General features: G+C 39.5%; 2 protein-coding genes across 2 annotated transcripts in view; one reads left to right on the top strand and one right to left on the bottom strand.

Moving 5' to 3' along the window:
* Nucleotides 1–526: 526 nt before the first annotated feature.
* On the bottom strand, nt 527–11,998 carry LOC134087419 (complement factor H-like). Its single transcript, XM_062540905.1, has 11 exons — nt 11,702–11,998; nt 10,714–10,905; nt 10,275–10,374; nt 8,953–9,032; nt 4,532–4,723; nt 3,834–4,013; nt 3,506–3,568; nt 3,306–3,335; nt 3,073–3,094; nt 2,821–2,926; nt 527–1,780 (listed from the first exon to the last, which is right to left on the bottom strand). Exons 1-10 carry the CDS (start codon nt 11,766–11,768, stop codon nt 2,878–2,880), a joined length of 975 nt encoding a protein of 324 aa, XP_062396889.1. The 5' UTR covers nt 11,769–11,998; the 3' UTR covers nt 527–1,780; nt 2,821–2,877.
* Nucleotides 11,999–15,325: 3,327 nt separating this feature from the next.
* The window catches only part of ptpn22 (protein tyrosine phosphatase non-receptor type 22), a 25,054-nt gene continuing 20,388 nt past the window's right edge, over nt 15,326–19,991 (top strand). Inside the window, exon 1 of the mRNA XM_062540904.1 lies at nt 15,326–15,826. Within this exon, the coding sequence (XP_062396888.1) occupies nt 15,728–15,826 (99 nt within the window). The 5' untranslated portion in view covers nt 15,326–15,727. The remainder of the gene's footprint in view (nt 15,827–19,991) is intronic.

Raw genomic sequence — 19,991 nt, 5'->3', positions numbered from 1 at the left:
TTTCACTACATCACTGGTGTACAGTCATGTTGGAACAGGAAGGGGCCATTCCCAAACTGGGCTTGGCCCCTTACTTCCAGTAAAATGAACTCTGAATGGTTCCATGCTCCCAACTTTGTGGAAACCGTTTGGGGATGTTTGGGGATGGCCACTTCCTGTTCCAACATTGTGCACCATTGCACAAAGCAAGGTCCACCAAGACATGGATGACAGTTTGGTGTGGATGCACTGGCCTAACTCAGAGTCCTGACCTTAACCCAACAGAACACCTTTGGGAGGATGTAGAGCGGAGACTGAGAGCCAATCTCCTTGTCCAACATCAGTGTGTGACCTCACAAATACACTTCTGGAAGAGTGGTCAAAAAATCCCATAAAGACACTCTTAAACCTTGTGGCAAAGGGTGGACCGACGTCTTATTAAACCCTATGGATTAAGAGTGGGATGTCACTTAAGTTCATATGCGAGTCAAGGCAAGTGACCCAATACTTTTGGCAATATAGTGAAGATGTATGACAGAACAGAGTGTGATTATATAAAAGATTTATCTTTAATAGTTACTCATTTCACACAGCAAGGTGACTGAAGAAGTGGAAAAAATGCTCACCCCTTATCGCTTTATTTAATTCCAGATAACTTCAGATGTACATCGAAAATGTACATTATTTGGCAACCGAACAACAAACCCAAACTTACAACAATAAAAGGTGGCAATGTTGTTCATTTAACATTCTGACAAATACAGTAGATAAATCATGTTAAGGTGCGATATACATTCACTAATTTCCACTTGAGGTTCAGTGTGAACACTTAAAAGGCACATCATTTCATGATAAACAGTGCAGTGCATGGCTCAACAGTCCCTCGCAGAAGGAAAGAGGAGAGTGCTGCACTAGCAGGGACTTCAGCTGGGCAGAATCTGATAAGACTTATAGGGAGGCTTTCATTAACCTCAGTGTCAACAAATGTAACAACGAACAGAAGTTCTGAGGACTCAAGCAAGGCAACTGGGTAACTTTGTAACTGCTGATCTCTAAAATAGAATACTTCTTTGGTGAACAGCTATTGCTACCTCCGCCAAGGAGGTTATTTTTTCATCCGTTTTGTTTGTTTGTTTGTTAGCAAGATACCACAAAAACGTAGGGATGGATTTCTATGAAATTTTCAGGAAAGGTTTGAAATGACCCAAGGAAGAAACATTACATTTTGGGAGTGATCTGGAACATTTTTGGTGCAAATCACAAATGTGGGGGGACCTAAGGCGCCTGGCAGAGGTCTGTGCTCTCGGAGTGCTTTTCCAGTTTCTAAAGTGATGTGTTGTGTGGAAATCAGTGGTTACTAGAAGTTACCTAGATAAGCCAGTGACCTTGCTTCGAAGTACTGTATACCTCTCAGGTATTCAAAAGGCAGGAATGTCTGTGTGGAGAAGCTGCCGGCTCAAGAGTCATCTAAGTGTTTGTTATTGAAATCACATGCAATACTGTAGGTCATCAAAATGCTTAAAGTAGTGTGTCTACAAGCTCTGGTTACAAAAAGTTGATAATACAACTTGACCTTCTGAATTAAGGCAGTTCCTCTTGCCTTTTCCATGGAACAGGAGAGATGCAGCTACCACACACACATACTGTATACACACAGAGAGAGAGACAGAGAGAGAGACAAACAGACAGACAGACAGGTAGGCAGGCAGGCACGCGCACACACACACACACACACACACACACACACAAGTGCTCTATGCAATACCATGCCGCAGGCCAGGGTCAAGAATTATGTTTTGAGCTGAAAAAAAAAAGCACACACACAGATTCTTAGTCAGCGAGCCATATCAAGAGCGCACACACATCTCTTTAGCCTAAAAGTTTGTTACATGTCATATTAGTTAGTGCATTTCATCTCTCGCCTATGTGTGTTTTACAGTAGCAAAACTGTAATTACTGAGGTGACACTAACTATTTTTCTTTCAGTACAACAAATCAGAGGTGATTCCTTACTATACAAACTCAACCACAACTTGGATTTTCTCTGAAATGCAGCCTAATTTCCAGCAATAATCTTCACTGTAAAATGGACCCCTGTGGCTCACAGCAAGGAACTTCCAAACATTCCACTTTCACTAGCCCTGATTCGCACAACCAATTCCATAATAGTGAAAGAAATTGTTTTGAGACTTTCAAGAAGTGTTTAAAGACTAATTAAGAAATCGTCTTGCATAATATGGCATTTGTTAAAGACAAAACAAATTCATTTCCATGACTTGCTGTATGAAGACTTTGGTTCCAAAGCATTTTGTTTTCCAATTAATATCAGTAGAACTGTAATTGTGTATTGTTATTTAATTCATCTTTACTCAATCAAAACAACACAATGGCAGCTTTATACTGTATATATTAACTGAAATACACCATTAAATTACATGACTCTTATGTTAAAAAATGCAGATATAGCGTTTTGTACTGTGTTTTAAAGAATATTTTACTTTTGAAGAGCAGGAGATGAACAAATGGGTATTATTGAATAAACAAAGTTGGGCTACTCAAGCAAGCAGTAAAGCTAATACTGTACACCAGTTCTGTGTGGAAATACTTACTGTAATGTATTACCAAGTACATACATTGCTACAACAAAACTTTATGATATTCAATGACTTTGTCCCAAAAATTATACAAAAAATCATCGACATTCCATGTCTGGAATAGACTTTCCAAAACTCCATGATCCATGAATTCCATGACCCATGAGAACCTTATATTAGAAGGTATTATTTTCAGCTAATGTTCATATTCTGCAACTCGCTTTGGGACAAACAAGGGTTTACTCACTGGTGTCAGTAGTCCCACTGTCTAGACTGTGACTAGACACCATGTTCAAGGATCACTTTAGCTCATGGGTCTGGTGTAGCTCCTGCTCTTCTTCTTCTTCCACCACCTGAGAGAATGGAGTGAGAAGAAGACATCAAAACTGAGTGGTAAATAGTCTAAGTTATACATATAACCTGAACTCAACGGTCAAAAGGCCACACAAATGCAAGTCAAAGAAAGCAGGATAAGATTACGAACCAAATGGGATCTTACCAGATGCCCCCTACAATGGCCGCTGATAAGAAACAGAATCAGATCATTTCAAATGAGCATTTTTTGTCTTATTTATTCACTCAATTAAAAGGCAAAGACACACATGGAAAGTTTAAGTGTGGTTGAGAGCAGGTGCTATGACAAAATGTAAACAAACGTATGGTGGGACAGAGCTAGAGGCGTGGTCATGTGCAGCTTATGGGACAGAGAGCCGTCAATGAAAGCGTACCTACCGACACAACAAGCACACCCAACAACTGCAGCTGTGGAGACAAGCACAATTCATTTACTATTCATTTACCGTTCATGTCCTGAACATTTACTGTTCATGTCCCAACACACACACACACACACACACACACACACACACACACACACACACACACACACACATTGACGCTTATTAGCTAGTGTCATCTGAATGTAGACCTACCGATTATTATTATTATTCTTGGAGGTGGAGGTGGAGGTGGGGGTGGGGGTGGTGATGAGTCTTCTGATGGTTGAAAGAGAAGAGAGAAGAGAGAAACATAAACGCTAGTTAGTGAGAGAGCCAACAGAGCCAATTATATGCTCACACGTTTGATAAATAACAGATCAACAGATCAACAGATCATGCGGACTGTCACAGCATGTGCATGCATATAGCAACTGTAGCAGATTGTAAGTTCAATGTGGACATGTGCTCTGAAACAACACAAAACAACATTTATTTCTTGAGTATTATTGTTTGAATCAGAGTAAGTCAAGTCCCATTGTACCTTCACATGTCAGGTCATGAGACCATCCATGCTCCAAACAGACCATCCGGTTGTTATCAGGAGGCAAGAACCTGTATCCCACATTGCACTCATATACAAGGCGGACCCCGTGACCATAAGGCCCACTTGAACCCTCAATGCGTTTGGCATTCGGGATGGATGGCCTCGGGCATTCCACCTCTAAAAGAGACAGAAACAGAAACCATAGATATTACACAATTTGATTGGGCAGGAGAGTAAGTCGGAGTCAGAATGATAAACGTCACTTTAGAAATTATTCCCAGAAAGAGAAATAGCTCGCAGAAACATGCTGATTAATGGTTAACAACGCCATACCAGTAAGAGGAGCTCTCTCTAAACGTGATTTTAAAAAATCCAACGTAACTCATCTGCTAAAATCTGAGGTTTACTTTGAATTGCATAGCCTATGTCGGGGATCTAATACATGGGGGTATAAAAACAAGTATGCTAACAATACCAAAAACATACTGAGTAAAACATTTGAGTGAAAATGATACTTTTTGTAGAACCTCTGAACTGGTATTCCTGTGATAACAGCACAACAGCTCTGATGGTGCTCCTGATGACAGGATGACAAATAGCGCATGCAGCATCAGATACAGACTTTCCTGTCCTTTCTAAGGCAGCAGGAGGCACCCGGTAAAGTAAAGGCAAACCCACTGATGAGTCAAACATACTTGTGCAACGAGGCTTTTTCGACCAGGTGTCCTCTGCAAGGCAGTGCACAGTGTCCGCCGGGTCCTCGTCTCCGAACAGTGTGTAGCCATCGCTACACTTATACTGCACCGCATGGCCATATTCATATTCTTCATTTGGAGGAAGTGTTAAGAGGCCATTAGTGACATCTGGTGGAGGTCCACACCTCACCGCTGAACAGACAGAGACAATTGTTTAGACACTGGCCAGAGGAGAGCATTTCAAAGCAACCAATTTAACAGAGTAGTTTCAAATATGGCAAAACAATGAGCTCATTTTGAATACACATTGGGCAATACGAGGTTTCCGTGATGCAGAAACCACGCTGTGAGAACGGGCCAAGATACCGATATTTACTTATTTATCAAAAGTACACTGTCAAGTATAAATTTGTAGAGCACTGTTGTCCACGCAGAGGAACATGGCAGAAGTTGACTTTAGACGGATGTTATCATGTCATCAGTGTTTCACTGAAATAACTTTTAAAAGGAAATTAAATGATTGATAACTCCTTCATGTGTGCGCACGTCGACACCCATCATATGCATGGCATTAATTAGTACAATTATTCTTAAGTGTTAAAGAGGACATATAATGGATGAATTGAGTATTGCATTGTGTTCTCTGATGTTAAAATAGTATATTCAACTTTGATTTAAAAAGAAAAAAAACCTCAATTGCAATTTTGCAAGCCCAATTAAATCTATACTTTTATAGGCTGGGTATTGAAATGGTCCATTTGACTTAAAGGTAGGGTATGGAATGAGCTTTTTTGGCCATTTTTGCAAAATCACTTGAAATCCTATTCCTAACCCACTTATAGCCACTAAGTTGGAAGCACTGAAATGGAAATTAAACACGTCAATCATCTGCGGAACGGGCAGGGCTCGAAAAACTCCAGCCAATAGAATTCCTCACCCCATACCATCATTTCACAGCTCGATCGTCAATCTAACGTCTTACTTCCTACTCCCCCTCCCCACCGCGCGCGACCCTTTCGAAAGCTGGTGACCGCGAGTCAGTGCTGAAACGAAACCAACTGCCTGCTGCTGCACGTCCATGTTCCCCTCTTGTTGTGTCACTTCATTTCTATACAAACTAACTAAGGCAGCGGATACCTACGGAAACTCAATCACCCACGCAATAAATAAGCTATGTAGCAAAAATTACATTTTACCATGACACGAAGAGTGCAGTAAACATGAAATCGAAACTTAACAGCTTGGAGCTACGGTGGAATAGGCGAACCAACGGGGCAGCACTAAACTCGGATATTTCAGGAGATAATCGCCCTGGTAAGAACAAACCAGATTCTGTTCAAATATACACACCTATGGCTACTGAACCATATGTACTACAACCCTTTGGAGGTGAATAGCCTAAAGAATGTAATTGGGGAAGTTGATGTGAGTGATTGTGCTGTAGACGCCAGGATGGCATTTCATTTAGCCTGGCTCGCTCTCGCGCTGCGCATTTGAATTGTCGCTCGTGCATGGAGGGCGGGACTTGAGGTTGTATATGTTCAAACTCTGCCGTCCGTTTTGCTAATTCCGTACCCAACCTTTAACTTAAACTGTAGCCCTAAGTCACTGTTGCTGTTGTAGCCTAGTGTAGGCAACTTTTTTGTGGCGCGTCTCTTTTGAGTTGTGTGGACATTTCTTTGGCTCTTCATGCTGGACTGGTTAACCACCCCTGCAGTAATATAACGTGACTAACGGGGCAGTCACACGCTTGCGTCCGCCAACGTATGCCTCATTTTGTCACATTTCCATAAACGGGCCATTCTGCAACTACGGGCATTTTTAAGTCCCCAGAATGAAAATGAACATAAATTTAAAAATTTGAACTGAAATGTTTTTGAAATGTATGTGCAGTGGTATGGTACACTTTGACAAAAAAAAGAATCCCCAAAAAATGTGATTTAATAACATTTCCAACTCATTTAACATGTCAAAACACCCCTTTTGGTTGTGTCCCCGGACGACAAAATCCATGATTAAACATTTTAAAAGGGCTTTTTAAAAAAATAAAAAAATATAAAAAAAATGTATTCTATTAAAGAAAAATATACTTTTAATCATGCTAAAGTTCTTTTTTGTCTTCCAACATTATTTATATGATTTAAAAATTAAAATACACCTGTCCCTAACTTTTGAGTCCTTACCGCAACACTTAAGAAATGCCATAGAAAAACATATTTCCCCAAGCCAAACAAATCTAGTTTCCATGGACACTAAAGACTTCAGGAGACCACATTGTTCACATAGTTTGACCTTCCACAATATGTGTCCCAAAATTTGGAGAAATCAAGGTAAATATGATAACTCCCTTTGTAGTACTTATTGTGTGTCCTTACCGGGCAGCCTAGTAATTCTGTATTTTGCATAAAATTTTAAAAATAAAATAATATTAAAATGTAACTAGTGTATATAAGAGAGTGTGAGAAATAGCTAATTCAGCAGACCTTGCTAGATGTCTTTTTTCTTCAATATTAGCTTAAATGTCATTACCGCAGCATGTCTTTACCGCAGCACTTCTGCCAGGGACTCTACTTTCAGGATGCTTAGATTAGATATGTTTTCATTTTTGATGAAGATTTTGATAGTAAATAACTAATAGACCAATATATATGCTTGATCAATGAAAAATACCATTTTCACGGCTTAGTTGATGTATTTTCATTCAGAAAAACACCCTTTGGTCAATTTTTGTCCATAATTATACAGAAAAAAATTACCAAATAGTGTTTTCAAGCTGTTTTAGTACTACTGCTTACTACCCTGTCCCTGTGTCCCTATGTGCCTGTGTTGTGTTCAATTTCAAACATCCACATATACTGTGACACTGTCCAGACATTTTGCTCGGTTCACAATTGTTGTCATTACCGCAACAAGATGTCATTACTGTAGCAAGATGTCATTACCGCAGCAATGCATTTATCTTTTTTCTTTTCTTTTTTTCTAAAAAATGTGTTCATAAAAATGTTTTCAAAGTTATCGAACATGTAGACTACATATTGGAGCAATATTAAATTATATACATTTGTCATTTTTGTTATTTTGGTGAGTATGAGTACTATTGACATTTGTGTCAACGGTCCGATTCCTCTCCTGGTACACAGGAAGTCTTAACATTTTCTATTTTAACATGTTTATTAAATTCATTGAGGATGATTACAAGTAAGGGTTGATTGCAGTGAATACAAAGGTGAGGAAATTGTGTGAAATTTTTAAAAATATATATGGATAAATGTACTGTTCTTTCTCTGTTGCGGTAATGACATTCCCTGAGAAACAAATTAAGAAAATCATAAAAAAAAACATGTGTTCACAAAAATGTTTTCAAAGTTATCAAACATGTAGACTATATATTGGAGCAATATTAAATAATATACATTTGTCATTTTAGCTTTTTTTGTGAGTATGAGTAGTACTATTGACATTTGTGTCAACGGTCTTGATTCCCCTCCTGGTACACAGGAAGACTTAAAATGTTCTATTTTAACATGTTTATTAAATTCTTTGAAGATGATAAGTAAGAGTTGATTGCAGTGAATACAAAGGTGAGGAAATTGTGTGAAAAAATTAAAAGAAATATGGATACATTTACTGTTCTTTCTCTGTTGCGGTAATGACATTCCCCGAGAAACAAATTAAGGAAATCATTTAAAAAAAACATTTTCATAACTAAAATCTTCATGACTTTTTCCAAATTTGTGTACTTACATGTTTGTTGGACATGATGTAATGGTTTAAATTAAAATTCAAAAGGGTTTATTTTCCTCAGTTAGGGAATTCAAAAGTGCCCGTAGTTACAGAAAGGCCCAAACGCGAACTGATTTGTTTGTCAGTGTTCGAAAATTTGCATACACGGAATTTCATTGGCTGGCGCTTGCGCGATCCGTCAAAAGTTGAACATTTCTCAACTTTTTAGCGGAGGCAACGTATCTCAGGCAACGCATCGGACCCACAATTCAGTGCGGCATGAAATGAAGTCCAGCCAATGTAAAGTGAATGGGAAAACAACGGACGAACGTTGGCGGACGCAAGCGTGTGACTGCCCCGTAACGGTGCAGTCAGACGCCTCCGTCCGCCAACGTATGCCTCATTTTGTCACATTTCCATAAACGCGAACTGATTGGTTTGTCAGTGTTCGAAAATGTGCATACACTGAATTTCATTGGCTGGCGCTTGCACGATCAGTCAAAAGTTGAACATTTCTCAACTTTTTAGCGGAGGCAACGTATCTCAGGCAACGCATCGGACCCACAATTCAGTGCGGCATGAAATGAAGTCCAGCCAATGTAAAGTGAATGGGAAAATAACGGACGAACGTTGGCCGACGCAAGCGTGTGACTGCGCCGTAACATATAGTATGGTGAATAGGAGTGTGGTTCTCATACCTTCACAAACTGCCTCTCTGCCATCCCACTGTCCATCTTCCAAGCAAGTCCTTGTAATATGTTTTCCAATAAGGGTGTACCTGAAATACAGCATGCATACAGTACACACATGAGTTGAGAATACAATATTACACTTCTAGTTAGGGCTGCAACAATTTAGCGATAGGGCTGTTCGATTTTGGCCAAAAATAAAATCTCGATTTTCTTTTCTCAAAATCCGATTTTCGATTACGATTACAATTATTTTGTGAAATGACAAAAGGCAAGAATTTATTTAAAATATGCTGTTTTTTAATTAACATTTTGCAAATAATTTCCCCATTGGGATTCAAGTGCAAATCTTGCTCTTATTATACAATATTAATGATTAATAATTCATTTTGAATGATTGATATTAAGAAACTTTTTTGAACTTTTGCCACAAAATTCAACACTTGCAAACATAAGTACCGTAATTACCCTAGTTAAAGTGAAAAATCGATTTTACGATGTCATATTTTTGGAATGTCGATTACGATTTAAAATAAAAATCTCGATTACGATTAAAAATCGATTAATTGCACAGCCCTATTTAGCGATTATTCAATTAGTTGTCAAGTAACTCATAAACTATTCAGTTAAACAGTTTTTGTCATTTAAGAAAAATACCAGAACATCCTCTGGCTCCATGGTTCTCAAGGTGCATGACAGGTAGGTGCAAGGAACAGGAGGAAATTTGTTCTTTGGTGCCTATCTGTAATAATGCCTTTCTTTTTTGACCAAGAACATCATAGATTCAAAAATAGCCACACACAGACATACTGTAAGTCATAAACAGACTGGCATATGAATTAAAATAACATCTGATACAGCAGACTGAGACAGGAAATGTAGGCTAATGTGGAACCAATATGTGAAAAAAAAAATGTATTTTAACGTTGCCATTTTGTGGAGTTGATGGGGTCAGGTGGGTTTGAAAATCCCCATCCTTCAAAGTGAGGAATGACAGAAAAGGTTTGAGAACCACTGCTCTTGCTGCAGCTTCTCAAATTGGACTATTTTCATCTTTTCATATTTACTTCCTCTCTAACTAAGACAACTAAGACAACAGCTGAGTTTTGGGAAACACTGATTGACATATTTTCACCATGTTCTGACATTTTATCAACTATGAAAATAATCGCTAGTTGCAGCCCTACCTCTAGTACATGGCGACAATAGACCTTCAAAAGAGGAGCCTTTTTGGTTGCAGCTCTATCGATGAACCAGACATTTCAAACTGAAATCACAACTGATGGACTCAAATACACAGAGGACATGCATAGGCACACATGAACACTGACCCAGTCTTGCAGAGAGCTGTGATTTTTGCTCCAAATTCAATTCCATCTGAGATGACATACTCCCCATTTTTCACCTCACCAGGGTTGCTACAGGACTTTTCTGAAAAACATGAATAAATGCTTGAGCACAAAAGTGGTGAAATCTCAACGTTTTGACTTCTCTGACCTGTGATGTCCAAATCCTGAACATTGGAAATCTGGCGTTTTAGATATGTTAAGTATGACCATATATAATAAGCTATTGTCTCATACTGACATATGTCTCATACCATACTGCACATAAAATGCTTCTTTTTACCCACCTACAAGGCTGACAAAAGCTCCACACTTTGTTGAAAGTGTAATTAGGTTCTTAACATTTCAAATGAGATATTGTGTACTCAAAGTTTATTTAGAAGACCGTTTATACACACAGTACTAGCAAAGAATATGAGGTTACTTTTGCAGATGAAACTCTCTGGGCTTGGGGTCCACTGTCCACCGGAACAGGTGAGCCTCATTGATCCAGAACTGCGCACATACCCGGGATGGCATTGAAGTCGGATAGAAGAATTCTCATCAAAAGTATCCTTTAATATATCATCTGAGTGTACACCAGCATGGTCACTGGTCGTGGGCTTGGTGCATTGTCCTGAAACATATGGAGAGGAGAGACAGAAAAGAGAGATTTTATTTGTTACGTATTATTACGTATATTTATCCTGAACTTCAATTGCATCAGAAATCTCACATCTGTCAGAGACTTTAAACAGGAAACTAGAATACGGAAAAGAGAGCCACTCCCAATCACACTGACATCACTTCTTGTTTTAGAGAATAATAAAAGGAAACGAAGAGGAAATTCTGCAGGCCCACCCTCAAAACCATCAATGGCAATGAGTCAGCCCACCACCACCTACCTAGCCTGGTCATACCAAATGGTGAAGGGAAATGAAAATTGAGTGGAAGCTTACTATGCTAGGCTACCACCTACCCACATTTCTATGCTTGTTTGAGAATGTAATCAGCACTCCCCAGTAGGTTAAGTGTGTGCCTGGAGTTCAGTCCAAAAAGTTCAATCTTAGTCTCATCTGACCATAAAACCTTTTTCCCACATGGTAGCAGAGTACACCACCCAAAACACACCATACCCACTATGAAGCATGGTGGGGGGCAACTGTTGTGGGGATGTTTCTGTTCAGCGGGGACTGGGCAATTAGTCAGGATAGAAGGGAAAATGGATGCTGCCAAGTACACCCAAATTCTTGAGGACCTCTGCTAGACAGAAGATGGGCAGATGTGTTGAGCAGAAACGACGTTGATGTTGTGGCCTGGTTGAGTCAGTTGAAACATCGAGACATGAATACAGTGAGTCTATGATCACAGATACGCACATCAAAAGACAGACAAGGAAGGACAAAACACTACAAAGCAGGGCAAAACCTTACCTTTGATTTCAGTCGGAAGAAGAAACAAAATCCACAAACTTCCCAGGATATTGTTAAAAAACTGCATGGTGTTCTTCGTTTTCCTAACCTATTTTGCTAACGTTGCTTTCATAAAGCCTTAGCTGGCTAATTTGGCTAAGTAAATATATTCCGGTTAGGCTACCATTGAGATAGCTACAAGGTGGTGTTATATCTTTCCACACATATTTTGAAATCCTTCTCGTGTGAAATCGTTCAAACTGTTGTTGTCATGTTATAACCATCGTTCGCTGGTGCAGGCATGGCTTGTTGTGGTTGGCACGCCCAGAGCATGCGCACGCCCCCAAGCGTTCGGTTTTCGCCAAACGTGTGACGTCCAGCAGCAATGAGTCATTTTAGGTCTATGGTCATGACTGAAACCTGAAACTACTGATAACGGGCTGAGTGCTGAGTTGAGTTCGGGGGCAGCTTTTCGTGGGAATTTGTCCTGACCTATAGTGTCAACCCTTCAAAGCATGACTCGTTATTTTCCCCTCAATGCTTTCCTACATATCTTACACCCATGGAAAGGGCTGGACCAAAAACCATAGCAAAAACTCAGCCCAGGCATTTTTTGGCGGTTCACACCAACCATAAGATAGGCCTACATTTAAAGTTGAGTGTCTGCAGGGTCAACTAAAATATATAGCCTACGGCTAACCTGAATATTTCGTGGGCTTAGAGTAGTTCACTCTCTCCGGTCTCATAGACGTGAGAAAGACAACTTCAGCTTAAGCCTAGTTCTTCTTTATTTCAACAACACAGAAGCCTAAACGCGCTCCTTCTCTTCAGCTCGAAACTCAACTTTAAAGCCATCCGGTGGGGAAACCACTCCCCCGGGAACCAAAACACTCGACACTGAAATAATATCTGGGGAACTACAATCCTGATCATTCACCATTGCATGAACAGAAGAAAGAATGCAGATTCAATTAATAAAAATAACATTAAACACAAAATAGTAATATAATAAAATAATTGTTTAATAGGCCTACATACAAACAGTCATTGAAATGACAAGTCGTGCATGTCGATAAGCTATGTTTAGGCCTATTCTGTAGGCTATTTTTCTCATTAACAATGCTGAAGGCAGTAACCTAGCCTAATGTTTTTTTTTATTTTAAAAAAGGTATACATTATTGTGTGTGGAGGCCGGGGGTTGATTGCAAAACAGTGGATGTTTCTAGACACACATTGCGACAGAATAAAGAAAACAACGGCTTACAGCTTGTGCAAATGAAAAATGGCCATTATAGGCCTAGCCTAGGCCTACAGCAAAAGACCCTTTGGACAGAGCGGTGCATCACTTACACGTATATGCTGGACAGACTACGGCAGCCAGGCCTAGTGAAACTAGTTCATCACATTTGCATAATGGAACAATGAAATAAAGCCTTTTATCGGGTGGGCTAGGACTATTCAGCAGGAAATCAGTATAGTGCATTTTGACACATTGAAAATTGAAAAAATAATAATAATAATAATTAAAAAAAAAATACCCAGCCATTTACAAAATCATAGGCATGGATGTAGCGTACGCCTTGCTATTTGTTCAAAATGGGGAGAAACTGTTTGATGTGCACAAGTGACAAGATGATATGGAGTTTGAACATGGTCATGTGGGAAGTCTGGGAACTAAGAAAAACTGTAAGGAAAAAAGATATACAAGGAGCCTCCCTAAATAAGCACTGCTGGTATAGGAAGGAGCACAGATGGCAACAAGTCAGTTTTCTGTGGGATAGTGGAAGTGGTATATCACCTGAGGGGGGCGCTGTTTGCATAGTTCACAAATGTAAATATCCACCTGTAGCCTGGCTATCACCAGACTAGGCTCAATCTTTTAAGATTGAGCATTAGTCTGGAGAGTCTGCGCTGTATTTCTACTGTACAAGAAGCATGATCAGTGTGTATAGCTCAAATGAGTCTGTACGCATTTGGATAATCCTTCAACCAATCAGACCAACAATCCAGTCAATTTATGCTTTGATCATCACTCTACAGTACATCTGCAGGCACTGCAAAGACCATAGATATGGGAAAGCTAATAGACTACGACATTGGTACAGCAATTTCCCACATATAAGCTGCATTGTGTATAAGCCGCAGGACAGTGTTTTATGCCAGTTAAAAGAAACAAAACCATATTAACACCATATTAATTGCCCTTCTGTATTAACTTCATAACTGAAGAAATTTAGCTAAATCAATGTATAAGCCATGGCTAATAGTCCGGAATTTATGGTATGTAGAACGTATGTAAATAGTGGCAACAGAACAGCGGCAACAATAACTGGCGGTCAATGGAGAAGCATGTGACTCTTACTGGAAAGTGTCTCTGATAGCCTGCAAGTGTTGCCCATATACAGCAAACGTGTTGCCCCTCAGAGATCTGGGGGCCACATTCACCTAATTCGACGGACAATGCAAGCAATCTAGCTTTATGATATCTATGGCGCAGACCCCCTGTGTTCATATCGCAGATTGCATATCTTTCCTGTAAATCTTTGCATTTTTAATTAACGGTATATAGGCCTTTGTCTTTGATGATAGATTAAAGATATTGCAGACAAAGAGTGAGAGAGACTGATGGGCAGTGGACTCAAGAAAATACTCAGTTGGCTTCAAACCTGTATCCTTGTGTACACTGGTCTAGACACTTATATGAACGTTGCTGTGCTCTGAGATCCTCAACACAGTTAACTTGTTCAACTGGCTGAGGACATGAAGCAAAGATTACATGAAGGCCTACACTCAAGTTACTGTATGTTTCAAAATTGTTTAAAAGGCATATCTGTCTGGTGATATGCGTGATTTTACTGCTTACGGTTTAGACAAAGAGCTAATTTCATATAACATGACTATAACTTGGTTGTTACATAACTTGGAAATGGTCTTAATAATAACAGAGAAATGTCAAAGGAAGATGCAAAAAGAGCAAGAGAACTCAAAATGAGATGTACAGTAAAACACAGGGAAGTGATAACAAAACATCAAGTGTATGTGTGTGTGTGTGTGTGTGCTTCAAAGTTAGTATGTGAAAGCAAAGAATGACGCTATGTGGCTGACTAGATCTTTGCGCAGATAAAGTATCTTCATGAACTGCTTTTAGACCTTCTGAAGTTTATGTCTATATGCTACTAGTCCCCGTGTTTTACTAAAAAAAAACATTTAGCCAATTTCCTTACACAGTTAATCAAGACAAGATTCTGGCATCTGACACACACACACACACACACACACACAGAGGGAGCCACACATTTCGAGAGGGTCCTGAATGTAGCCCAACTGGCTGAGCAACCATTCTGAAACTGCCACAAAACATTCCACTTCTCAGATCTCAAATCATTCCTGTCATCTCTCCTTCCTTCTCTCTGCGATTCCTCTTTTCTCTCTTTATGATTCGTCTCGTTCATCAATCTCTGTTATTTTATTCTTTCCATTATAAAGCCGTTCTGCTCGTTGATTTCCTTCACATTAGATCAAGACACTTCCTGTTGAGGGGTCGGCTCTAGGACCCTGGGAGGACAGAAGGGGCAGGAGGCGATATTTTTAATCTGACCACAGAACCTGTTAACTGCTGCTGCCAGAGCTTCCGCAAAGACAATACACTCACTGCTCCACTGCAAAGAGAGAGTGTGTCTGCCCGTGTCTCTGTCATTCTGTGTGTGTGTGTGTGTGTGTGTTGGTGTGTGAGAGAGACAGTGTCAGCGTCTGTTTCAGCTTTAGCTGTAGACCATGAGCTTTTATTACAGGGGCAGAGACACAGAAAGTTTGTGGAACGTTGAGTAAGTGTTTTTTGTGTGCTTGTGTGAGAGACAGTATTTGTTTGTGCTTGTTTGTGTGTTTGTTTATTTTGTTTGTGTGTGTGTGTGTGTGTGTGTGTAATTGAGAAAAAGAGAACACAGACTCAGAAGCGCAGTGGTCAGGGTCAGTCTCGGGCCCTTGTTTGTATGTGTGAGGGACAGGATGTGTGTGCCAGCGTGTCTTGTGTCATGAGTGGGGAGCTCCATGGACCTGCAGGTGCCCATACTGAAAGGCTTCTTGGCTGAGGTCGCCTGTAAGGAGGCTGGGCAGGAGGCAGAAAACAGCTACAATGGGGAGTTCGCAGTGAGTAACGTCTCCCTTCTCTTCTAGCTTCTCTTCTCTTCTCTTATTTTATTTCCACTTGACTTCTCTTCTCTTCTTTTCTTTCTTGAATATGGGGGTCTAGCCAGAGGCTGTATTGGGATCCAGTGTGGGAAGTTGTTGTAAAGTACAAACTGAATACTCAAGTTGAAAGCGTGTGTGTGTGTGTGTGTGTGTGTGTGTGTGTGTGTGTGTGTGTGTGTGTGTGTGTGTGTATGGAGAGGGAGATATTTTGTGCATATATTTGCTGAACTGTGGTGATCCTTCAGGACTTAGGTGGAACTGTGACTGTTGAATAATATACATCCTAAAATTATATGTGTGCGCGCACACACACAAACACACACAAACACACACACACACGCACACACACACACACACACACACACACACACACACACACACACACACACACACACACAGAGACACTCCCTCACACATCTCCCTTAGTGTGGACTTCCTCTAAAGCCAGTATCTGAACTCTTTCGAGAAAGCAGAAGCATATATGGTTAGCACACTCCCAATGCGCACTACCCCCACACACTGCCTCTCACAGATGCTCATCTAAAGCATCTCTGTCTATAGGCACACATGCAAATGTATAGGGACACATGCCATACTCCTGTAAGCCTGATATAGCCTTTTTCATCAAATAGACAGGAAAGAGTTTTGGCTGGACTGTGATGTTTCATTTACATTTTTGTAAACAGCATATCTTTGAACGGAGCTGTATGCTATTTGTCATCACAAAAATGTTTGCAGTTGCACACTATAGAGACACATGCACAAGTTCATTTCCAACACGCACAAATGAGACTGATCCACTTCGGGATGACAGTTTAGGACACCACATTTCTTACCTAACTAATTCTCTGATCTCTAAAACAGACTCACTTATGATAAAATACAGCTTGCATTATACTCATTGGAGCAGTTTGGAATGTGGAGTCTGTTTTGAAGAGTGTGTTTTGTGAAGACATGGCTAAGGAATTGAAGAAGTGTTTACATAGGCTACTAAGGATGGGACAAAATAAATCGATAATCTGAATACTGTATGACTACATGCTTAAGTTCGTCAGACAATTATCCATATCATGATAGCCTACGAATTCCAACACCAATTCCGCCACCCCCAGAGTCTCTATGTCATGACCTCGCATGGCGGCTCTTATCAAATGAATGAATAAGGTTGAACTTGTGGTGAAAACGTAGGGAGATGGCAGATTGTGAAAAGGGCAGATTGTGAGGAATAAATAGGCAGAAGAAGCGTTCTTCTTTAGCAACATAGATATCAGGATGTATTGCTGATGATTTCCTTGTTATTCCCCCCTTCTGTCTTAAAACCATTGTTACGACCTAATAATAATTTTATTCAGTCAATCACCACAAACTGGTAAATAAGCAATTCATTCTCACACAAGCACATGTGGGCACCCTTACACACACACACACTCACTCACACACTCACACACACACACACACACACACACACACACACACACACACAAATATCTCTGTGTCTGTTTATGCCTTTTTTTTTTAAAGTGTCTTAATGAAAATGTATTTTGATATAACACCTGTCACACCCAACCACACTATTTGAAGTTTTACGGTTTCATTGCAGACGGGATTCAAGTTTTCATAGCAGACTTTATCACTATATATGTTATCACGTAATGGAGCTTTTTGTCAGTGCCGGGACAGCTACAGTATGCTATTGCTGGTGTTTGAAGAAATTGTGCATAGAAATTGTATTTAGGTATTTGTATTTAGGTAGCCTAATTATCTCATAGTTTTAGACTCAAACCTCAGACTAAGCACCTGATTTCATGCTGTTTTAAATTGCAAAGTGATCTGCAGATCAGGTGTGAGGTGATATAGTTACTGTAAATGGTTCCTTTCTGAAACTCTTTAACCTGGTGTTTTTCCCAAGTTACTGAGATACAGTATGGTTGAGCAGTTATAAGAACAGTACTTTCTGTTAAAATTAAAATTACACTGCCTTAATACCCAGACCGATACCAAATGAAGATTGTGTTGGACAATCGAATGCAGTGTGGGGTCAGATTACTTTGAAATGTAATCCGTTACTGAATTTAGATTACAGTTTTCGTAATTAGCTATCTACGTATTAGATCATAGGCCTACAACAATGTAACATAATTTGAGTTGTTGTTTAAGTCTATGTTTGTGTGTGCATGTGTGTAGGGGGTTGCAAGATACTTCTTAATACCTCAATGCCAATGAAATAAATGAACTATTCACCCAACATTACATTGACATAATCTCTAGTTCATTGTGAATTCATTATGAGTTCATTATGTACATATTAGGAATTATGAGTTAGTTTACGGCTTGTACCTTATGAATTCATCATGAGTAGGAATTTATAATCTATAACAAAGGAAAACACACTGATAACACCCTTATCAAAAAATCCTATAGGATTCCAATCAGATTTTGGAACCAAAATCCTAAAGGATTCCAATAGCAACACTGATATAGGATTTAGGAAATTTACAGGAGTTTGGTTCCAAAATCTGATTGGAATCCTACAGTATAGGATTTGACTCTATTAATGAGAAAAAGCATATTTGTTAGTCCTTAAATAATGTTGAAAACGTAACAATAATGAATTAAGTTTGTTGTTAATGCTTAAAACTTAAATAATGCTAAATTGTGTATCCTTACAGTAATGTAAAGTGTTACCTGATTGTGTAATCCAAACTAGGCTACATGTTTACATAATGTAGTGGAGGCTAAATGCACGTAAACGCCGTTTACGCAGCACCTGAAATTCGGAACAGGTTTACGCACCTCTACATTGCTTTTATCCACCTTTAAACAGCATACCATTCATAAACAATTCTAAATTAACCTTACTGTATGTCATTTTACAATTGTCTATAGTTTCATACTGTAAGTTTCATATGTTGAACCTGGCCTGCGCAAAACAGTTCATATTGCGCTATGGTGTCCATGGAGACCAATCGTTTTGCGACAGTCAGCAGGAAGGCAAGGCACATTCCGATAATGAATGGATTTCTAAAATGGATATACCGATTTCTGAAGCGTGAAGATAGCATCCCTCCCACTGATTATGCCAGAAATAGCGGCCTAGACTCAAAAGTGAGTGAGCCCCAGAAACAAAACACAACTTCTCGTTTTGAGGTTAATTTGGTGCGCGGTAGACATCGTGGACATAATCAGGTTACTTCGGAGACGAAGTTTCAGGTCAACTCTACCTTTCCCTTACCAGGCTACCTTTCCCCTATGTTACAAGTACAATTCAGGATGTAAAGTCAGATGAGAGACAAGCTCCCTTTGCTAGTCAGCTAATGTGTTAGGCTATAGCTAATAATATTAACAACCACGTGAAACCGCATTTACTAGGCCTATATGTTGCCTGAAATAAAGTTTCATTTCTCATAATTAGCTCACCAATAACATACAATCTTGGGTACAGAGTCATCACTACTAAATGTGCATGATGCTACATGGCTTCATCCCACTCAGACATAATAAAGTCCTTAGAGAAATAACTTTAATATAAGTTTAATACGTTTTCTCTGATAGGCTACCATATTAAATGATGGAAGGGGAGCCCCCCCTCCCCTTTGACATTTTCGAAATGCCACTGACACAGAGATGTGTACAGTATTAGGTCAACTAACCTAAAGGTGTGGGACTCCTACACACTTCACTTAATGCATTATAATGAATTGCTATATATTATTTCATTATTGGTCTGTTCTGTAAGATTTCATATTTCTTACTTTTTTTGGTGATTAGGCCATTCTGACATACAACTACATCTTTACATTTTTGTTTTCTCTTTACTGTGACTTACTCAACATAATAGACTTCACCCATATTTATTCCTTCTGGAGTTAACCATGAACTTAGATTAGGAATTGAATAGTGATTGTGTGGCACATGAGGGAACATCCAGTGACACCCTTGGTACCATCAAACGGTAGCCTACAGCGATGTGGTCAGAACACACACCGGTATACCGTGGTCCACCTTACCGGAACCGAGTCATGGTCCGCCTGATCACATTTATAGTTTACCCATCTCTTATTTACCGCTACACCCCTGATTACTAACTAACCCTGACTGGACGTTTTTGAAAGCTACAGTATCT

The sequence above is a fragment of the Sardina pilchardus genome, chromosome 7, assembly GCF_963854185.1.
Source record: "Sardina pilchardus chromosome 7, fSarPil1.1, whole genome shotgun sequence".
NCBI lineage: Eukaryota > Metazoa > Chordata > Actinopteri > Clupeiformes > Clupeidae > Sardina > Sardina pilchardus.
This window is presented reverse-complemented; position numbering and strand designations above follow the sequence as displayed.